An 18,388-nucleotide genomic window follows, 5' to 3' on the forward strand; every position below is an offset into this window, starting at 1 on the left:
CACAGAGTAAGAGAAAATCCTCCTGTCATTTGTAACACAGAGCCACATCTCAAGTCTTGTTATCTTTTCCCAGGTCCCATAGTTTTGCAAAGCCCATGCTAGGACAAAGGATCAACCTTTCATTCATTCTATTAGTTCTGATTTTCCTCTTAGCGTCGGCTTTCACATTCTCTGTTTCCTCGGACCGCCTGTTTTCTTCTCTACTCTCAGTGATGAGGGAGATGCTCCCATAGAAACACTGGAACACTGTCTTCCTTTACCTCTTTTCCCAGTCTCTTTTCGTGGCTGATACATAAAATCATAAACCAGTTCTCTCCCGCTCTCTTTAAAGCCTTGCCCTCTCTGCAAACAAGACAGACACAGGGCCACTAAAATGTTTATTGCCTCTCCCGCCCCAGGAATAGTGAATAATGAAGCATCTGTTACAGATTACATCCCAGGGTTTTCTTCCAAATGACTTCGGTGCAGCCTATACCTGCTCCTGAGGAGAAATGCCATCCAGCTACAAAGGAGGCAGTTTGGGGCAAACTCTGTGTCTGCTGTTGGCTGGCAGGGTTGTGAGAATGCATGCCATTTCACTCTTTCTTTTCCACTTGCTGTGTAAGGCCGCCAAACCCAATGCCTGTGGGGCCAAAATTTTTGGCGTAGCAAACTGTGAACCGGAAGATAAAGAATATATATTAGCATTGCTATTTTAGGTCCTGTCTAAATATCATCCTTTTTACCTGCCAGTAGTAGCCTTTTGGCAAATTTTACTTTTAAAGAAACAAAGCTGCACTTAGATTTGCTAGTAATCTTTTTTCTGAACGCGCTCCACTTATATTCATTTATGTTTTTCACTTTGAAAACTTTTTTTTTTTACATGCTGGGTTTTTTTATGGCTACAGCGAGATTCTAGGGTCTTATGGCCTATACATCTCTTCTGCCTATCAGACAGCAAGTGAATTTCCATCTGCATCATCATGGGGAATGCTCTGGGCAATCTGTGGTCTTTGGATCTGTTTGACACAGTCCCACAACCCATCCTGGCCTTGAATTCCCTTATCTACTTGCTTTTGCCGGCCAGGTGTAGGGATTTTTCCGTTTAGTTTTGTTTTGTTTTGTTTGTTGTTGTTGTCGTCCCAAGGCAGGATTTCATCGTGATGCCCTGGCCTTGAACTCACAGAGATCCGCCTGCCTCTGCCTCCCAAGTGCTGGGATAAAAAGCGTGTGTCACTACACCCAAAGGCGTGGGGTTTATTACAAACATACATGCTGCCACACCTGGTACCTAGTCTCAATTAGCAATTTCTCTTCAAGCCACCCCTATTCCCTCCTCTTCACCACACACCTTCAAAGCTCCTGGAACATCATCATTAGGTGATGATGTTCCTCTGAACTTCAGACTACGCCTTAGAGGTGCTCTAAGTTTGAGGACATATTGCCTTTGCTCCCTAGTGTGTCCTTTCCTTTCTCACTGTCAGGCAGGAGCTGGGCCTCACCATACACGACCAAAGGATTATGAAAGCAGTTAGCAAAGCTGGAAGGATCAACACTAACGACAGCTCTCTCCCTGTGGTTGCTAAGTGGCTTGCAACATCAGGAGCAAATGTCAGGAGTGTAGAAAGATTGTGGGAGAGGCATACACATGAGGCCAGGACGATCTGTCACTCAGCAAGACACCCTTTCTGCTTCCCACTGGAAGAGAGATGCTTGAGTTTCACTGTTCTTTCTTATCTCCTTCCCAGATACCTTTGGTCCTAAACCCCTAAGCTGGGGCCCAAACCCCTGAGCTGGGGACAGGGGCTGCCCCATTTCTATTGTGTGGTTTTACTACCTTCCAAGAGCCCAAACTGCCATGCTGAGCAGCCTGATTCCTGGCAAACATAGGCAGCCCTCTGAGCACGGCACAACCTTCCACCCAGAAAGTCTCCACACCCACTTACCTTTGCAATAAAGCTCTCCATCCTTGTCTGTGACATTTGTGGACTCCAGGCTCTTCCCACAGATGGCGCAGCGGAAGCAGGTCTTGTGCCAAGGCTGGGAATCATGAGAGGGTTATTTATCAGGGAGGCAAGCATCACATTGTGGTCCCACTGGAAGTACACTGACGAGGCAGTGCACCTACTGCCCTGGTCTTTCTCTTATGAAAGAAGGCTCTCAACTAAAAATGCCAAGGGTTTCAAGAAAATAAGATGAATAAGATGCCATGGTTTTGACCAGCAATTCTTAGAACCCTGCTAATGGATTTATAATAATAATTTGCATGTGTGGTTCTTCAGAATAAACTCAACAGGAAAGGGCTTCCCCAGAGTGATAAGATCAGGGGACAAACTGGCAAGAAAGACTTGCCCATGAGGCAATGGCAATGTTTATGTTACATATAATGTTCAAGAAACTGAAAGGGGAGGAACTAGGCAATTATCCAGGCAAGCCACTTGTTATTACTCTGTAACTATGATGGCAGAGAGGTCTATGGCTTGGCTTCCAGTAGACCACCTCTGTCCTGCACATCTTTGTCTGCCAGGCATGGCCTGGAGGTCTTGTATGTTTGCAAATGGCTGGTCTTCATGTGACATCAACCCTAAGCTTCAAGCCCTTCAAGTCTCCCCTTCTCCTTATACAGAATGAACACAATTTTTCTTTCCGCAGGTCCAGTTCCTTTGGTGAACACCCTGGGTTTGGACTTGAAGGGCAGTGCACATTCTGTGCCCACTTGATGACTTTCCCCAAACCAGGATATGTGCGAGTGTGTGATAACAGAATCAAGCTGGGTTACACAGGGCTGATGGGGTTCCAGGGTTGACACACAACCATGGGGGGGAGGAAGAGGGTCTTGTGCACCTCTGTATCCATGAAGCTTTGCTGCATGCCTTCTCCCCAGTATGTTCTTATTGCGACAAACTTGCTAGTTGTAGTTGCCAAAGGGCACTATATACAGTCACAAAATTTGGAAATGACTAGGCTGGGGAGGGGGTGCGTATGAGGCTTCTAAACAGCTGTGGAAGCTAAGAAGGGTGAAGGGTTTGGCACCACCCACAGTCCCCACGGATTTCATTTCTCCCACGGATCCAGTGGAGATGAGAAGCCGCTATTTGGCTCACCCGGACATCCTCACCTTGCCACCTCCCATGACCTTCTCAGCAGCGTACACTGACTTCCCACATCGTGGGCACTTCTCTGATTCTCCGAACTTCGCAGAGAACTTGGAAGGGTTGCTCGTAGTGGCTGCGCGTGCTGGCTTGGGGGACCTGGTGGAAACGGCAAGTGGAATGAAGTCTGCCCTCAGCACACAGTTTGAAAATTGTGCCTCACGTGTTGTACCTCACTCCACTGTGCCTCTTTCTCATCATCTACAATAGGCATAATCACAGGACGTGTCTCAGTTGTTGAGGATGATGATTGTGTTAAAGCCCAGAAGACAGTGCCTGTCTGTGTGGATGGACTAACGTGTGTTAGCTCTAATGATTTTACATCTTTCCTTTGACACTTCAGTGAGTATTCCATGCATGCCCATGTGCTGCCATTGTTGTTGTTACTTTGCTTTTGTTCTTTCGATTTTTTTTTTGTACTATTGTGAAGCCAGATGAAAACTACAGGCCACGATGATGTGCACTTTTCCTAAGATAGAGGCAAGGACTCAGCTCCTTGCAGTTTTAGTCTTTGATGTTCCATTATATGTGGTATCTCTTGAGTCTCACCAGTGATTGATGTAGATATGGACAGTGGGAAGAGAGGGAGGACCCAACAAGAGCATCTCCTGGCAGGTGGAGCTAGGAAGACACCCAGGTCTCCAAAAGCTTTGCACTCTTTCCCCAATGTCAAAAAGTAGGTGTTAGATGATGCAAGACAGCTGCCATCACCTCATCGTCTTTAACCAAAGGCTGCTAGCTAGGATGGCGAGTAATGAGAAAAATAAGAAAAGGCTTCTAGTGAGCACACATCCCTCCACTTTTCCAGGCTCTACAGTGGGTGACCCTCTTCTCAAGAGACAAAATGACAAACTGCTCTCTGAGGTAGGTACTCAATTCAGCTAGCTGTTTCTGGCCAATCCCCACAAGGCTGGTCAGCCAGCAGCTATGGACCTGCCACCATCAGATTGTTTTCGAGTCTGGCTAGTGATGGTTAAAAGGGAAAGTGGGGACACGGATTGAGCTGGCAGTGGCCACTGTGATATCCCACACCCTCAGGATTGTGTTGGGGGATGTTAGTACTATACAGGTATGGCCGCAGGTAGCCAAGGAGACCCACAAAACCATCATATTGATGTTTCCACCTGAGGGTCAACTCTAGACCCATCTTCTTGCATTGCAGACATTACTCATCTTACAACCTAAGAAATAAATCTTCACCAACAAGCACACAGAGAATGACCAAGACTTTCCTGCTCTATTTATATGATTTACACAGAAGCTCACAAAGGAAAAGAAAAGAGACTCCATGTAGTTTGCAAAGATCAAATAATGAAACATCTGTACATTCTGGCTTCTCTCTTGACATGCGAACTGAGAAGCACCATGTAAAAGTAATTGCCCTTTAGAAACTGAGCAGATAATTTAGAATGAGACAACACATTGTTAGGACTTGGTCAGAGTGAGTATTCCTATTGTTGGCAAGTCAACAATAGAGTCCATTCTCCCACTTCCAGAAAATGTTGCTATGGGAACGGAATGAACTGTCTTGATCATTGGAGACTAACAGAGTGAAAAGAAGCATGGCAGTAACTTACTGTTGGAACTGCAGGCCAAGATGCTCGCCTGTGTCCGTGCTGAGGCAGCCAGCACCTTGTCCAAACCCGATCCCCTTGGGGCCATACTTGCGCCCGTAGCAGACCTTACAGTAGATCTCTGACTCATGAGCTGCCACTGTGGTACTGTCCAGAGCCTTCCTGCAGGCCACTGCAGAGGACAGGAAGAGTCAAGGAGTAAGGGATAACCTCCCCACCTTTCTCTTCTGCACCCAGAGCCCCAGGCCAAGAATACATCTGTGACTCCCAGCACATCTAGAGCAACTGTCTATTCTAAGTCACTTTCAAGACAGACCTGGTCTGGCAGACAAGGAAAGAGGCTCAGAGAAGAGAAACGGATGTTTGGTATATGCAGCGGGAAAGGGGGTAGAAGTCAGCGTTGCAACCGAGTATGGAGTCTTGGACCTGCTAGTAGCAGTGTTTCTGGTGAACTAATGAATCCTACTGAATGACATCAGGGAACTTGTGGGGTGGGGCAGCTTACTTACACCTTAATCTAATAGGAGCAGTTTCTGTACCCATCAAGGTTTGGTTATCTATTTGTTTTTTTATTTATCTATCCATTTATTTTATTTGGTTTTTTTGAAACAGGGTTTGTTCGTTTAGCTTTGGCTGTCCTAAAACTAGCTCTGTAGACCTCACAGAGATCCGCCTGCCTCTGCCTCCAGAGTGCTGGGATTAAAGGCGTGCGCCACCACTGCCAGCCTTCAACAAGCTTTTTGAAGAACACTGTGATATTGTGTCCAGTTATGGAATCAGGGGTGGGACAGAAGAGACACAAGTGACCCACTGGTCCCCTTCGTCACCCCTTGGCTCAAGCCATTATCTATCACTTACCTTATGTCATTTGTCTCCAAATATAAGGTAACTAAATCCAAAGACAAAGATTGCAGAAGGAGTTGCTTTTTAAGCTTGAAAAGGCTTTGCGTGTGCGTGTGTGTGTGTGTGTGTGTGTGTGTGTGTGCGCGCGCGTGATGTTAGAAATTTAACTCGGAGCCTCAGACATTCTAACCAAGCTCTATCCTACTAAGTTATGCAGGCAATCCTGAGGGTGGAATTTTAAAGATGTAAATGAAAAAGGTATGTCATCTTATAATATAATGAAGAATATACTGGAAATGCTATTTTTTCTAGTCTCACACAAACTCAAGGATCCCATTTTTTCTTGCCATCCTCATCCAGTACACTCACTTTGGGGACAGCTGATTGTAGCTAGCTGCCCTGCACAGCTCATGTTCACTTAGATCTCTGTCTGAGCCTTTGTCAGGCAGCCCTTGTTTGGCCCTTGACCAGGAGGCTAAAGTATGAAAATGACCTCAATGCCCAGAGCCTATTACCTACCATAGTTGCTAGGCAGCTGTTAGGGGTAAAGCATTTCCACAACTTAGCAAAACACTGCAGTGCTTTGCAATAATGACCATTAAGGGTTTATAGTAATAATCGTTATGTGAGTATAACCTTAGAAATAATAAAACATGGGCATTCAATGTATTTGTTTCTTTAAAAGACAAAACAGTTCCACCAAGTGATCTTTATAGGGAACCTGGCATGGATGAGATAATCGCAGGTTAATGTGCCTTTCTGAAATGGCATTTTGTTGTTAAAAATAGAGTAATTTAAACAGGCATGAAAGAAGAAGATTATGAATGAAGTAGGATGGGCCAGAAGTTAATGGTTGGGGAGTTTGGAAGATAGGAATAGAGGAGAAAATTTATTCAAGTATCTATTGGTGTGGTAGGTCCTTCTATCTATGTGTTGCTTTTATTGGTTAATGAATAAAGAAACTGCCCTGTGATAGGACAAAAGAACAGAACTAGGTGGGGAAAACTAAAGTGAATGCTGGGAGAAAGGAGGCAGTGTCAGAGGGAGAAGCCATGTAGCCCAGCTGGAGCTGGACGAAACTTTACCCTGTAAGCCACAACCACGTGAGTGGAAGTCAGAGGTTAACCTGCAGGAATTATTTCTCTCTCTCTCTACCATATGGGTTCCAGGGATTGAACTCGAGTCATTAGGTTTGGCAACAAACACCTTTCCCCACTGAGCCATCCTGCTGGCCCCCGAAGAGCTTTTGTACATAGCAGTAGAGAACTGTGCTGCCCAGTACCATGGCAACCATCCAAACAGGATGTGCTGATAGGCTCACAAAATCATACTCAGCTTCAGTTGAGTGTGAACACTAAAAATATAAAATATCTCATGAGTCATGAGACATATATATTTGACTTATAGCTCATATATTAAGTGAGATATTTCAAAACAGATTTCCCCTAGTCTCATTGGTATATCTATAAAATGATGACTGCTATGGAATGCTTATGTTTACATATGTGGCTTACATACATTTCTCCTAGGTAGACTGTTCTGGAGTTTATCTAGAAGTCAGGACCACACTAGTAGGCTAAAGTGCAGTAGAGCTTCCTCTCTGAGCCCTGTTCCCTGCCAACAGAGACTTGGCTTGAGTCTGGTAAGTCTCTTAGATGTAATATAGAAAAGTGTGCTCTTCCCAGAGGCCCCTGCCCCTACAGCTGAAACCCACATGGCTGAGCTCTCATCCCACCCATGGGGATGCTCCCAAGTGTTCAAACCCTTCTCCTATGTCTCCACTGAGCACAGCCAGTGTCATCTGCTGGGAAATCAAGACAATCCCCCAACACACACACAGTGGGAAGTTTCTGTCCACTCTACTTACTACACAGCATCAAAGTTAATACAAGCAGGACAAAGCCTAGAAGGCCGGATTTCCAAGTGTAGGACCCCAGTTTTCTCCTAACAAATCTGTTCTTACCTTGTGGGTAGAGAGACGGGGCACACCATAGTAAAACAGCTCCCTTCTACCCCCAAAGTTACACAGTTAGTGAATTGAAAAGCCTCAGTGTGACGTTTACCACCTGTTTGGTTCCAGTTCTCTTTCTGGTTCTGGTCACTTAAAGGACACTGGCTATTTTTAGAGAGCTACTGAAGGCTTGGAGAATGGATAACAAGGTCCAGATGGTTATAAGTGAACACTAGTGAATATGAGGGTTATATAAGATGACCCAAAAGATAAATACCCATCTTTAAAGTCCAAAGCATTAGTAAGTGTGTCAACTTAATCACCCAGAACAGTCCTCTTTTTCCTCTACAAACACAGTTGCCGAGGATGGGGAGGACCATAGACCTGCAGCTGAGAACACAGCTGGACACTATTTCTGGCTGATACCGTTGGAGTATGTATCTCTCAGCCCTAACATTTAGAACTTAGGCCTTGAAATTCATCTGGAGCCCCATCAATGGATGCCTTGCAGCCACCTGAGTGGGGCGTGAAGCCAAAACTGAGCTGGCTAACAGATCCTGCAGATACTGAACGAAGCTAGCCTGTGAGTCGTTGCTTTGGCCTAGAAGCAAAGAAGGCGGGTGACCTTCCCTCAAAGCCATGGCTCATTTGTCCCAGAAAAGGAACTGCAGAATGTGATGTCAAAGAGCACTGGGGCGGGGGTCTGACGGTGCAGGGGTTAGCCCTCGGCTGCAGGTACCTGTCCCCTGAGCACAGAGATAAGAAATGACTTGACCAAAGTCACGTGTCAGACCCTCGTGTATGTCACAGTAGCTCAGAGCTCCCTCTGTTTGGGCATTTGTAAATCTGGCAGCTAAAGAGTTTCTTCGTGGCATTCTGATGCCTAAGCCTGACATGTGCTGCCCACTGCCTTCCCTTTTTCAAGGAAGACTAGCCACAGCTGGCTTCGGTGACAGCTGTCCAAAGCCACACAAAAAACCAAATCTAGTTTGGCTCCAGACAACTGCTAGTTTCCTTTCTCTGCCAAGTCATACTTTGCAAATGTCACCGAGAGCAGGGCCAACACTGCTTGTCCTGACTCTTGAGCTGGGTGAAACCGCCTCTGAGCTGGTGCGTGGCTAGGGAAAGTGCTTAAGAAAGCACTCTGCCTTCTAATGGCACCCACAGGCAGGGTTTCTCAGAGCTTCCTGCTCCTGCTCCTGCTCCTGCGTGCTGCTGCCGCACTGGGATAATCACAGTAGGATTCAATGAGGACTCGGAGCCCGCAGCAAACCCCTGGGGGTCTCCCCAACTCACTGCAGAGGAAACAGGTCTTGTGGAAGCTCCTCCCATTGCACTGGATCTCTTCCGCATGGTAAACCGTCTTTTCGCAGGCTCCGCATTTTGCACCTCCGCCCCAGTTTGGCATGGTGAAGATTCTGAGCAAGGTCTATCTAAGAGGATATAAAGCAAATGCCCTAGGTTTAGATGGCATTGAGGGTAAACTGACCCAGAAATACAGTGATCTGAGGGCCCGGGTACAGGCTGATTCATTCAGTCATTCACTCATTCAACAAATGACTACCTTCTACAAGCAGCCCAGACCCTGCAGGCTTTGAGGCTTCTGCTTATTGAGCCATCTCAGTCCCCTCTTCTGTTAAATTTCAGCAACATCTGTCCCTATGAATCTCACAGGGCTCCTAGAACGAATAGGCAACTAATTTTGTGTGCATAAAATTATATTCTAATGCTATTTTCTTGTCCTCCAAAGTTTGAAAGTTATCTCATCAAAAGTGGGATTAACTTTCTGAACATGATGTGTTCTTGCCTGTGTACCTTAGATCTCAATATAGCAAAGGTTCGGGCTTGGTGTACCTCAGAGCAGGCAGTATTGATGCTGTTGCGGATAGCAGCTTGTGGTCTTGGCTTGTCCAGCTGGCAAAAAATACAGAATATGAAAACTGTCTTGTCGAGTGTTGCTTCTCCTGTCTGTTGAAGAACGCCGTTGCCGGGCAATGGCTATAGTGGCTCAGCAATCCGGAAGATACACTGTGCTCTCAGCTGCCCTCAGCACGCTCTGCATCTAGAGGGGTTGCGGGGCTTTTCTCTACCTCACTGCCCAGCACTTCTCTCTGGGGTTGTTTAGGGGACCAGTGGATTCAGTGTGTGGGAAGGGACGTAAGAGCTCACGGGCTCAGTGGGAGATGGTACCGACCTGTCCGCTGCACCTTAGAAACACACTCTGCCTAGAGCCGTACCTCTCCTAGAGCTCTCTCAGCTTTTCCCCAGAGGATGATTTTTAAGAGATGTTCATAAAAGGGATGGTAAGCCAGAATTTTCAGGCCTTTAAGTGTGAACCCAAGTTTTCAGTTTCCTTGGAGCAAAGCTGAATTAAGCTGTCGATATTCAGTAGACTTCTGAAGCCCTACATTTGCCCAAGGAGCTGGATTTTCCCCAGGATTCTTTGGCCTCCTAGAAGCTTGGTATGCCACCCAACACTAAGCACCATCAGGCACTCTGCGAGGCAGTCCAGCCCAGTTCCTTCTTATGATAGTTGCGATTAGCACTAAGCCCTCTTGGGGCACCTCTCGGGGTTGTGTCTCACAGTCTTACCACACTGTCAGTTTTTGCTAAGAAACAGAAGGTAAACAAAAAACAGACCACTGAACCTGACACCGGACTGAAGGGAATGTCCCCACTGAGCATCTCAGAGATGCCATCCCTTTAGAAGTCATCTTAAACACCCCATGCTTCCTCTCTGTGTCTTCTCTGTTTATTTAGAAAAAAAAACTAGGAAACAACTTCAAAACGGAAACATTTTTTAGACGTTTCTTTTTTTTTTTTTTTTTTTTTTTTTGGTTTTTTGAGACAGGGTTTTTCTGTGGTTTTGGAGCCTGTCCTGGAACTAGCTCTTGTAGACCAGGCTGGTCTCGAACTCACAGAGATCCGCCTGCCTCTGCCTCCCGAGGGCTGGGATTAAAGGCGTGCGCCACCACCGCCCTATTCTGCCCTTCAGTTTATCTGGTGGAGTGGAGTGAGATGAATGGCTGGAATGAAGTCTGTATTCACTCATTCTCTCACCTGGGGCTTACTACCTGCCTGCCTGGTACTGAACTAGGTCCCAAGTGGTGGGTCAAGGAGGAAACATAGAAGAACGAGTGGGTTGTGTCCCCGGCATTGAGAAGCCCACACTGAGGAAAGCAGACAAGAGCCGGAACACCTTGGACCGGAGTGCTGTGGTAACTCGTGTGAGAGAAACTTCAGGGATTGTGGTCACATTAGAGACCACATTCAGATAGTGACTAGGAGTCCAGCAGATACAGAAAAAGGCAAGGACATTTCACGGAGACTTAAGAATTAGCAAAAAGCCATAATGACTTCATATCTCCAAAACAGAGCCTAAGTAGTTCTACTGACTCCATTGAAACAGTAGACTCTTGAGTTGAAATGAATTTTGGAAATTGTCTGGCATACTCATTTCCAGCCAAGATGACTGAATAGAAAGCAAACAACTAGGGTCATTTCTTAGCTAACTTCTTTTTCCCAGATCTACCCTCTGCATATGAAAGAACACATTTTCTGGAAAAGAGCAGAATCACATAATTGTGTTCATGTTCATTTTGATCCCAGGTTTCAACATAATTCAAACGGGGGAGATACAGTATGTTTTATCTGAGAACATGACAATGACCCTTGTATAGTTAATGGCATGGAAACTTTCAGTGAAAACCACCTCAGGTCAGATTTCTCATTTCCTATTGTCAGTGATTTCATTGGCATGGCCAGCAAGTTTAATGGAAGACTGAGAGACTGATATGCCTCTGGGGAAAGTACACACACACACACACACACACCCATGCATTTGCCTTGGCATATTTTTCAAAATGAGGGTAAAATTACATATAATTCCTCCTCACCAGCTAATGCATCTCAACAACCTGTTTGTAAGTGATCATAACTCTATGCCTTACATACATCAGAGCTCAAAACCCAAAATAGTAACACATAAAGATTCGCTTAATAGTGAATTCCATTCCCGAGGAAGGGAGCACAGCAAGGGAAGCTACACAAGGAAAATGGCTTTGATCTCTTCTTCTAGTGCTCACAAAAGGTATAAAGGTATCATAACATGTTCTGAATCAGAAAGCATGGACTCTGATTGTCATTTGTCACTTGAACCAGAGGGAAATAAATGTTAGTGTCTTCTTGTGCATGGGACAGTTGTGAAGGTCATGAAAATGTGGTGGAAACTTAAAGCAAGACTAAGTTTTCCAAGGCAAATGTGATTTTTTTTTCTTTATTACAGGCTATTCAAATGCCACCAATGTTCTAGTTAAGCCACTATGACTTGAGAGTACATTTTGGTCTTGGCTTACAGGTGGCCTTTTTGGCTTCTGCATTGCTTTGGAATAGCTGTGTTTCAACACCCAGAGCTGGGATCTGGGTGAGCATTGACCTTGGCACAGTGCCAAGAGATGGGCCATTTGTTTATCAGCGTTGCTTGGAACTGGCAAGGGTCATTGAAGGTAGGACACCAAATATAGGTTTGCCTGTCAGTCGGCACTGTTTATCGCCTGGGTCACCATCACACCACCTGGCACTGCTTTCTGGAACTATTATTGAGGTTGCCGTTGTCAGAGACAAGTCATAGGTCAGGGTCAAAAGGGAGACAAGAGTTTATAAGGGTGAGGTAGAGAGTGAAGCCTACTGTACCATCTGGGAACAGACTGTTACTCTGATCCCACTCAGAAACGGCCTTCAATGGGCTTCTTAAATATTGGCGCTATGAAAGAGAATTGCCGCTGACTGGAATTCTCTTTAGTGAGTCAGGAATAGGGTCCAGGCCTACAGTCTAGTCCTTTCTAACCTCTTCAAAGCTGTGTGACCCAGGAAGCCAGTAACCTCTCTGACCTTTAGTGTTCTTCCCAAATGAGGACTCTTTGGGAACTGCTCCAAGAATTGCTTCTGCTCAGCTGCTGACACACGCTCTGTAAACTGAGTGGTACTCAGTTATAAAATGTAGGTTTTGATTGGGTCTGGTACCGCTCTGGACTGCCGTGTGTCACCTGAACTTTCTAAAATAAACTCAAACTGTTCGTTGAACAGTCCTCCAATTTTTGTTCCTCACTCCCTTTCTCCTTCCTCCTCCTCTTTTCTCCTTCTTTCTCTTTCCTCTCATCCCCTGCAACTATGAGGCTGAAATATGATGTTTTAGGGCAAAGTGGAGTATACAAAAAGCTGCCACTTAATAACCGTATTTCTTCTTAGAGGCCTGTTTAACAATCTGGGAGAGAAGCTAAGTCAAGACACCTCAGTTAATGTGTTCAACTTCCTGTTGGCTCACTTGCTCCTCCTAAGAGAAGCCACCACGTAGTGAGTCAATCTGTTTACACAAGCTGAGACAGAGTTCTGAATGCCATGGTAGAGTTAGTACTATCTCAGACATTGCCGTGAAGTCAAACTTTCTAGAGCACAGCCCTTGGATCAGGTACTCAGGAACTCATGACCAGTAAGCTATGTTGAAACCATCTTTGCAGATAGGGAAATGTGCATTTAGGAGAATTTACATCTCTGTCCTATATCACATAGTTAGACTGGAATTCCCATCTTTGACTCCAGAACTGTGTTCACATGAATACATTCCATATATTATCTTGGACACTTTGAACAGTCAAACAAAGTGAATTGTGTTGTTCCCAAGTTGGGCATGAGAAAACTATACAGAAGCCTAGACGACTTGACCAAGATCACACAGTCTGTAAATGGGAGAGCTGCATCTCAAAGGTAAGATAACTTGACCCATCTGCTACCTTCTGCTGCCTCCTATCTTCTGGGAGACGGACACCGCCATGTTTTTCATCTGGTGGCAGCTGAGATCTCACAGGCCCATCATCTCTTCGTGGGGTGTAGGAAGTATTCATGAGAGGAGTCCTGGGGACTCCAACTTGGTAACATAAGGGACCTCCCAGGAACCTGTGGTGTTCACACATGGATAGAACTCCACTAAAACGCCAGGCGGTGGTGGCGCACGCCTTTAATCCCAGCACTCGGGAGGCAGAGGCAGGTGGATCTCTGGGAGTTCAAGGCCAGCCTGGTCTACAAGAGCTAGTTCCGCGACGGGCACCAAAGCTACAGAGAAACCCTGTCTCGAAAAAAACAAAAAAAAAAAAAAAAAAAAGAACTCCACTAAAGCTGGAGGTCTCTCTCACTGTTGGTTTTCATCTCCTGTGGAGATGGACATCTAAGAGGCTGCAATGCAGCGAAGCATCTTCTAGAGTCCTCCCAGCCCTGAGACCAATTTAAGGACCCGAACTGCCAGCGAGCGAAGACTCTCTTTGCCGAAACGCTGCTCAGTAGTGTTCCCTCTCAAGTGCCTCTCCTCTCATAGTTCAGCAAAAAAAGACATCAAAGCATGAGAAGACACCGGCTTCCGAAAGACCAGAGCCATGTTCGGAACATTAGCAGTCTGATCTGGGCACATGGCTCAGATTCCTGAGCACAATCCTTACACACGTCAAAGGAGCGGGTCAGTCCCAGAAGGCTAAAGGCAATAAGTTAGTTAGTGTATTCCATATTCATCCATGCTGCACACAGGAATCCAGGGACTTGTGTTGCCTATATATTATTATGATGGTTGGCTGGTGCGATTTACTCTATAGTTTAATCTATTTTGGCAAAACAAACAAAGCTCTCTGTCTTTTCTCTCTGTGGATCTTCATTTTAGACCACAAATCAACCGTGTTTCCCAGTCTTCAGAATCTCAGAGGTTGCCACCCATGTGTGGCCAGCACAGGGGTGGGGGATCTGCTCCCCTCTCAGACTGCCAGTACCATTGGCTGAGTTGGCCTTCGGCCTACCCTGCCTCTCCCAAGCTCTCACTGAGCTTGCCTTGCCAATCACGGGGCTTTGAAGGGAAGCGTGCCCACATGGAATCACTGTGGCTGAGGGGTGTCACCTCCTTTTTGCTCCTAGGAGTCAAGGTCAGAGGACAGCTCCCTCCTGATGTTACAGATCAGGTGTATATAAGACATCTTCCCACCATCTCCTGTCACTAAACCTCAGAAGGACTCTGTGCTTAGAAATAACCATGAATGTTGCCTCTCGGGCATGGTGGACATGAGCTTAGAGAGACTAACGCACAATCGCAGTAACCCTGCTCTGAATTATCTCTGTAGTGCAGCTGACTTCTGCTCCTGGAAGCCATTCTTGGTTCTGCTTTGACCTTTGTGCTTTAAAGACAACATTGTACCTCAATCCCATCCTGGTTCTGCTGCTTCCTGGCCGTGTGACCCCGTGTGGTTGCTGCAGTCCCTTGAAGTTTAGTTTCTCCCCCTAAAGAATGACTTTTCCAGGACTTTCTGTGACTCTAAAGAAGCCCGTGCTTACTCTGAAAGGGCAAAAGGGCAGCTTGGCAGCATCAGGTGCCCTTCACTGTGCCCAGCCATGTCCTCAGGCTCCACACTCCGCAGCTCCTAGACAATCCCTGCATCCCTTGCTGCAGGATCCTTCCCCAGGAGGGACACTCAGTTTCCATCTAGGCAGATCATATTTCTCTTTGGACATGTCTCCCAACTCTCTATACAGTGAGCACTCGCAGACCTCTAGGCAGCATGCTTGAGATTGGAAGGCTGCCTGCCTGGAGTTGTATTTCCTGAGAACGATACCCCAAGGCCTGTATCCTTCCTCTTGACAAACGTGTCAATCACCTTTTCACTCCTGGCTAGCTTGTTAGCCACTCTGACTGCTGGACTTCTGTCATCATCTTGTACTTCCCAGGACATCTTTTCTAACTCAGAGACAGCCCTGTGCCGCTTCTGTTCATAGTCATGTGAAATTTGGAAAGTGTTTCGCCATGTCTTACTCAGTGCACACATGTCCCCTAGAGGTAGGTGCTCACCCTTGCATGTTCCTGTTCCAGAAGTGACAACTGAGAAGCTAAGGGATATGCAGAGCTCTGAGTTGAACCTTTGTCTCTGTTTGCTTTGCTTTTCTTCTCACGGCTCCCAAGAGTTAAGGATTTGCATCTACCGTGGTTCTGTCTCCACTTTCTGGGTAAGGCTCTTGTGGTTCACCTGTTGGTTGCTGCTGCTTGCTCTTCTCACCCTGCCCCCATCCTACCTCTCACCCCATCCAGGCTCTTTCTGGTATACTTGCTCTCTTACCTCTGACAGATATGACCAGGCTCTAGAGTACCCATCGACCCAACCTGGGGCAAGCAACAAGCCCTGGCTGGGGTATAGCTCCTAACAGTGGAGTTGCTGACACTGAGCACAAATAAGAGATGAACCAAAGGCAAATCAGGAAAATCTCCACAAGTTCTAGGAGACAAAACAGTTCTACACACGTTGTAATGACCTGGTTGGAGGATGAAGCATTTTATAGTTGAGAGAGGTGTGGTAATTTCACACAGAGAGCCATAGTGTTGATTTATAGGAGATACCCCTGGTCTTTGTTTTGTAGAAAACAGCATAGCATTTTCATCTTATATCATTTCCCTTGACACTCAGTCTGCAAAGTAAATTGAGGACACAGACTACCTCCTACCGCTTTTCATGGCTGATGCCTCTACCTGCCCTAACTCTGAGATAGAAGGCAGGTCTTAGGGCCTATAAGCTGGCATTGCACCACACTGGAGTTAGACAAGCCCCTCGGATGGCTACCGGGTTCCTCTACTGAGGATTCACCACCCTGGCTAAGGGCCAGAACAGAAATAAGAAGCAGCATCTTTGATCTGCATAGCGTTTCTGCCCAAGTCATTGCTTAAAACCGCTCTCATCCTCATTCACTGGGTAGCAAAAAGATATCCTTGACTGAAACCTGTAGGAAACACTGGCAATCACCCTTGCCGCTGGCAGTGAATTAATCTCCCCATTAAATAAGAGCTTTCAATGGATTTTCAGCGTCACGGTGTCTTTTTAAGACCAATTTTGATTAATCTTACGTGGCTAAAAGCATACCTGCCACTGAGTATCTTTGATGTGTATCTATTTTAAAACAACAGACCTGGAAGCTCATGGTCTACCCGCACCTCGTGAGTAGCGAAGTTTTGTGATTTGAGCTGAGAAAGGCTCTCTTCTGTGCTATTGGAGCTATGATACCTGCTTTGGAACTGTGTAGTTCTTTAGAGTTTAGAATAAAAAGTCACTCTATTTGTATCAAACCCTCGAAGGACAAGAGACCAAGACCCCAAGGGCAGAGACTTCCTTAGAGCTACTCATCTGCTTCTTAGATGGTAGTTCTGAGACCACAATGCAGGGCTCTTAAGCTGCCTTTTTCCTCTGCTCTCCTGCCATCTAGGTCAGAGGACCGGAGCCATCCCTCTGTGACCGTGGCTTTAGACCCAGATAAATCCCATGCCCATTGCTCTGTCTGAGAGGTTCCCTTGAATTCCCAACTTTTTTTGTTTTTAGGATATCAGAAAATCAAACCCAGACCTTCACAAACACTCCCCACCCCCACCCCCCAATATTAATCATGCTTTTAAGAAGTTTAGAATAACTGCTAGATTCACATGTGGATCAAGTATATAATTTGACCCTCCTCGTGTGTAGCCAGAGTAGCTACTAGGACTTGTCTGTAAAATATACCTCCAACTCTATAGAATTCTATATAGTCCCATCGGCCACCCAGTTAGTCAACCACCCCAGTCCAATGCCTGGTTCAATTCACTTACCTGCCTGTGTGGTCTCTGTCAGCTCAACTGAGTAAGGGGACTCTTGTCCTCTTTAAATATATCAAGGCTGTCACCAGCCTTGGCTTGCTGAGGGAAGGGCAGGGGGGAGGCTAAGGGGAGGGGGTGAATAAGACATGAGTAACACAACTGCCCAAAATAGCCCGTGACCAAAGCTCTTAGCTGTGTTCCCCAGCCCCCACACCCCACACCAGCCGGGAGCCTCCTAGAGAACAATATTAGTTGGGTTCTATTTTAATTGCCATTTGCCTAAGGCACCAAGGGATACATTTGTGAAGTATACAGTTTCTGACCAAAGACTTGGACTTGGAAGAAGAGTAAAGGGTTTTAATCTAACATCATTTCTGCGGCACCCCTCCCCCACACCCAGCCTGTTCTGGAAATCAGTGCAGGGTACCTGCAAATGAACTATGAGCCATGCCTGGGAGCCCTCTGGAATTTCGAGACCCAGGTCACCGCACTTGTGAGGAGAACGCGGAGCTAAAAATAAGAGTGATGGGGGTCTGGCACACACTTAGCTAATCTCCTCAAGGAGGCTTCAGGAGAGGTGGGGTTGACATCAGCTAATCGTCAGAGGCCTGTTTATCCAAAGAAGAAAAGGTTTCTCTCAAGGTTTGAGTTTCAAGTATTAACAGACTATTTCGTGGTTTAGACTAGGGCTTGTGGTGATCTCACAAGGATGGGCATAACATTGTTTTAAATGAAATACACTCCATCTGTGTTATCATGGAAACAGCGTAACTTGCCCTGCACGGTTAAAGGATCTTAAGAATTCTTATAGGAGCCAGGCAATGTGGCCCAAGCTTTTAATCCCAACACTCAGAGGCAGAGGTAGGCGAAGCTCTCTGAGTTCGAGGCCATACTGGTCTAACAGAGCAAGTTCCAGGACAGCCAGGACTACACTGAGAAATCCTGTCTCGAAACCTGCCCCCAAAAGAAAAAGTTTGTCACAGCTGAGGCCCTTTCGGTTACATAAGGATTGTACGATCTTGTAGGATTGCAACATTTAAAGTCGTATGCATTTGTGTGTGCGTGTGAGTGTATGTGTGTGTGTGTGTTTAATCCTCAACCCCGTGTAAACCAGCGGAATTGGTGCATTCCAGTAATTCCAGCATTTGGGAGTTGGAAGCCAGAGGATCAGAAGTTACCATTCTCAGACCCATAACAAAGTTAAAGCAAGCCTGGGCTGCATAAGACTGTCTCAAAAAACAAACAAATA

At 46.1% G+C, this 18,388-nt stretch overlaps 1 protein-coding gene across 1 annotated transcript; it reads right to left on the bottom strand.

The window, feature by feature from the left end:
- Window positions 1-542: 542 nt before the first annotated feature.
- Window positions 543-17,195, bottom strand: Csrp3 (cysteine and glycine rich protein 3). Its single transcript, XM_057756434.1, has 6 exons — window positions 17,152-17,195; window positions 8,796-8,932; window positions 4,709-4,877; window positions 3,098-3,230; window positions 1,926-2,019; window positions 543-652 (listed from the first exon to the last, which is right to left on the bottom strand). The coding sequence occupies exons 2-6, from the start codon at window positions 8,905-8,907 to the stop codon at window positions 576-578; spliced, it is 585 nt and encodes a 194-aa protein (XP_057612417.1). The 5' UTR covers window positions 8,908-8,932; window positions 17,152-17,195; the 3' UTR covers window positions 543-575.
- Between the last annotated feature and the right edge of the window lie 1,193 nt (window positions 17,196-18,388).

Source organism: Chionomys nivalis, chromosome 23, assembly GCF_950005125.1.
Source record: "Chionomys nivalis chromosome 23, mChiNiv1.1, whole genome shotgun sequence".
NCBI classification, from domain to species: Eukaryota; Metazoa; Chordata; class Mammalia; order Rodentia; family Cricetidae; genus Chionomys; species Chionomys nivalis.

Coding starts and splice junctions, on each gene's coding strand:
- Csrp3 (XM_057756434.1), bottom strand. CDS start 8,907: ATGCCAAACTGGGGCGGAGGTGCAAAATGCGGAGCCTGCGAAAAGACG. Junction 4,878..8,795: donor CAAGACCTGTTTCCTCTGCA/GTGAGTTGGGGA, acceptor TGTCCTCTGCAG/TGGCCTGCAGGAAGGCTCTG. Junction 2,020..3,097: donor AGGTCATGGGAGGTGGCAAG/GTGAGGATGTCC, acceptor CATGATTCCCAG/CCTTGGCACAAGACCTGCTT.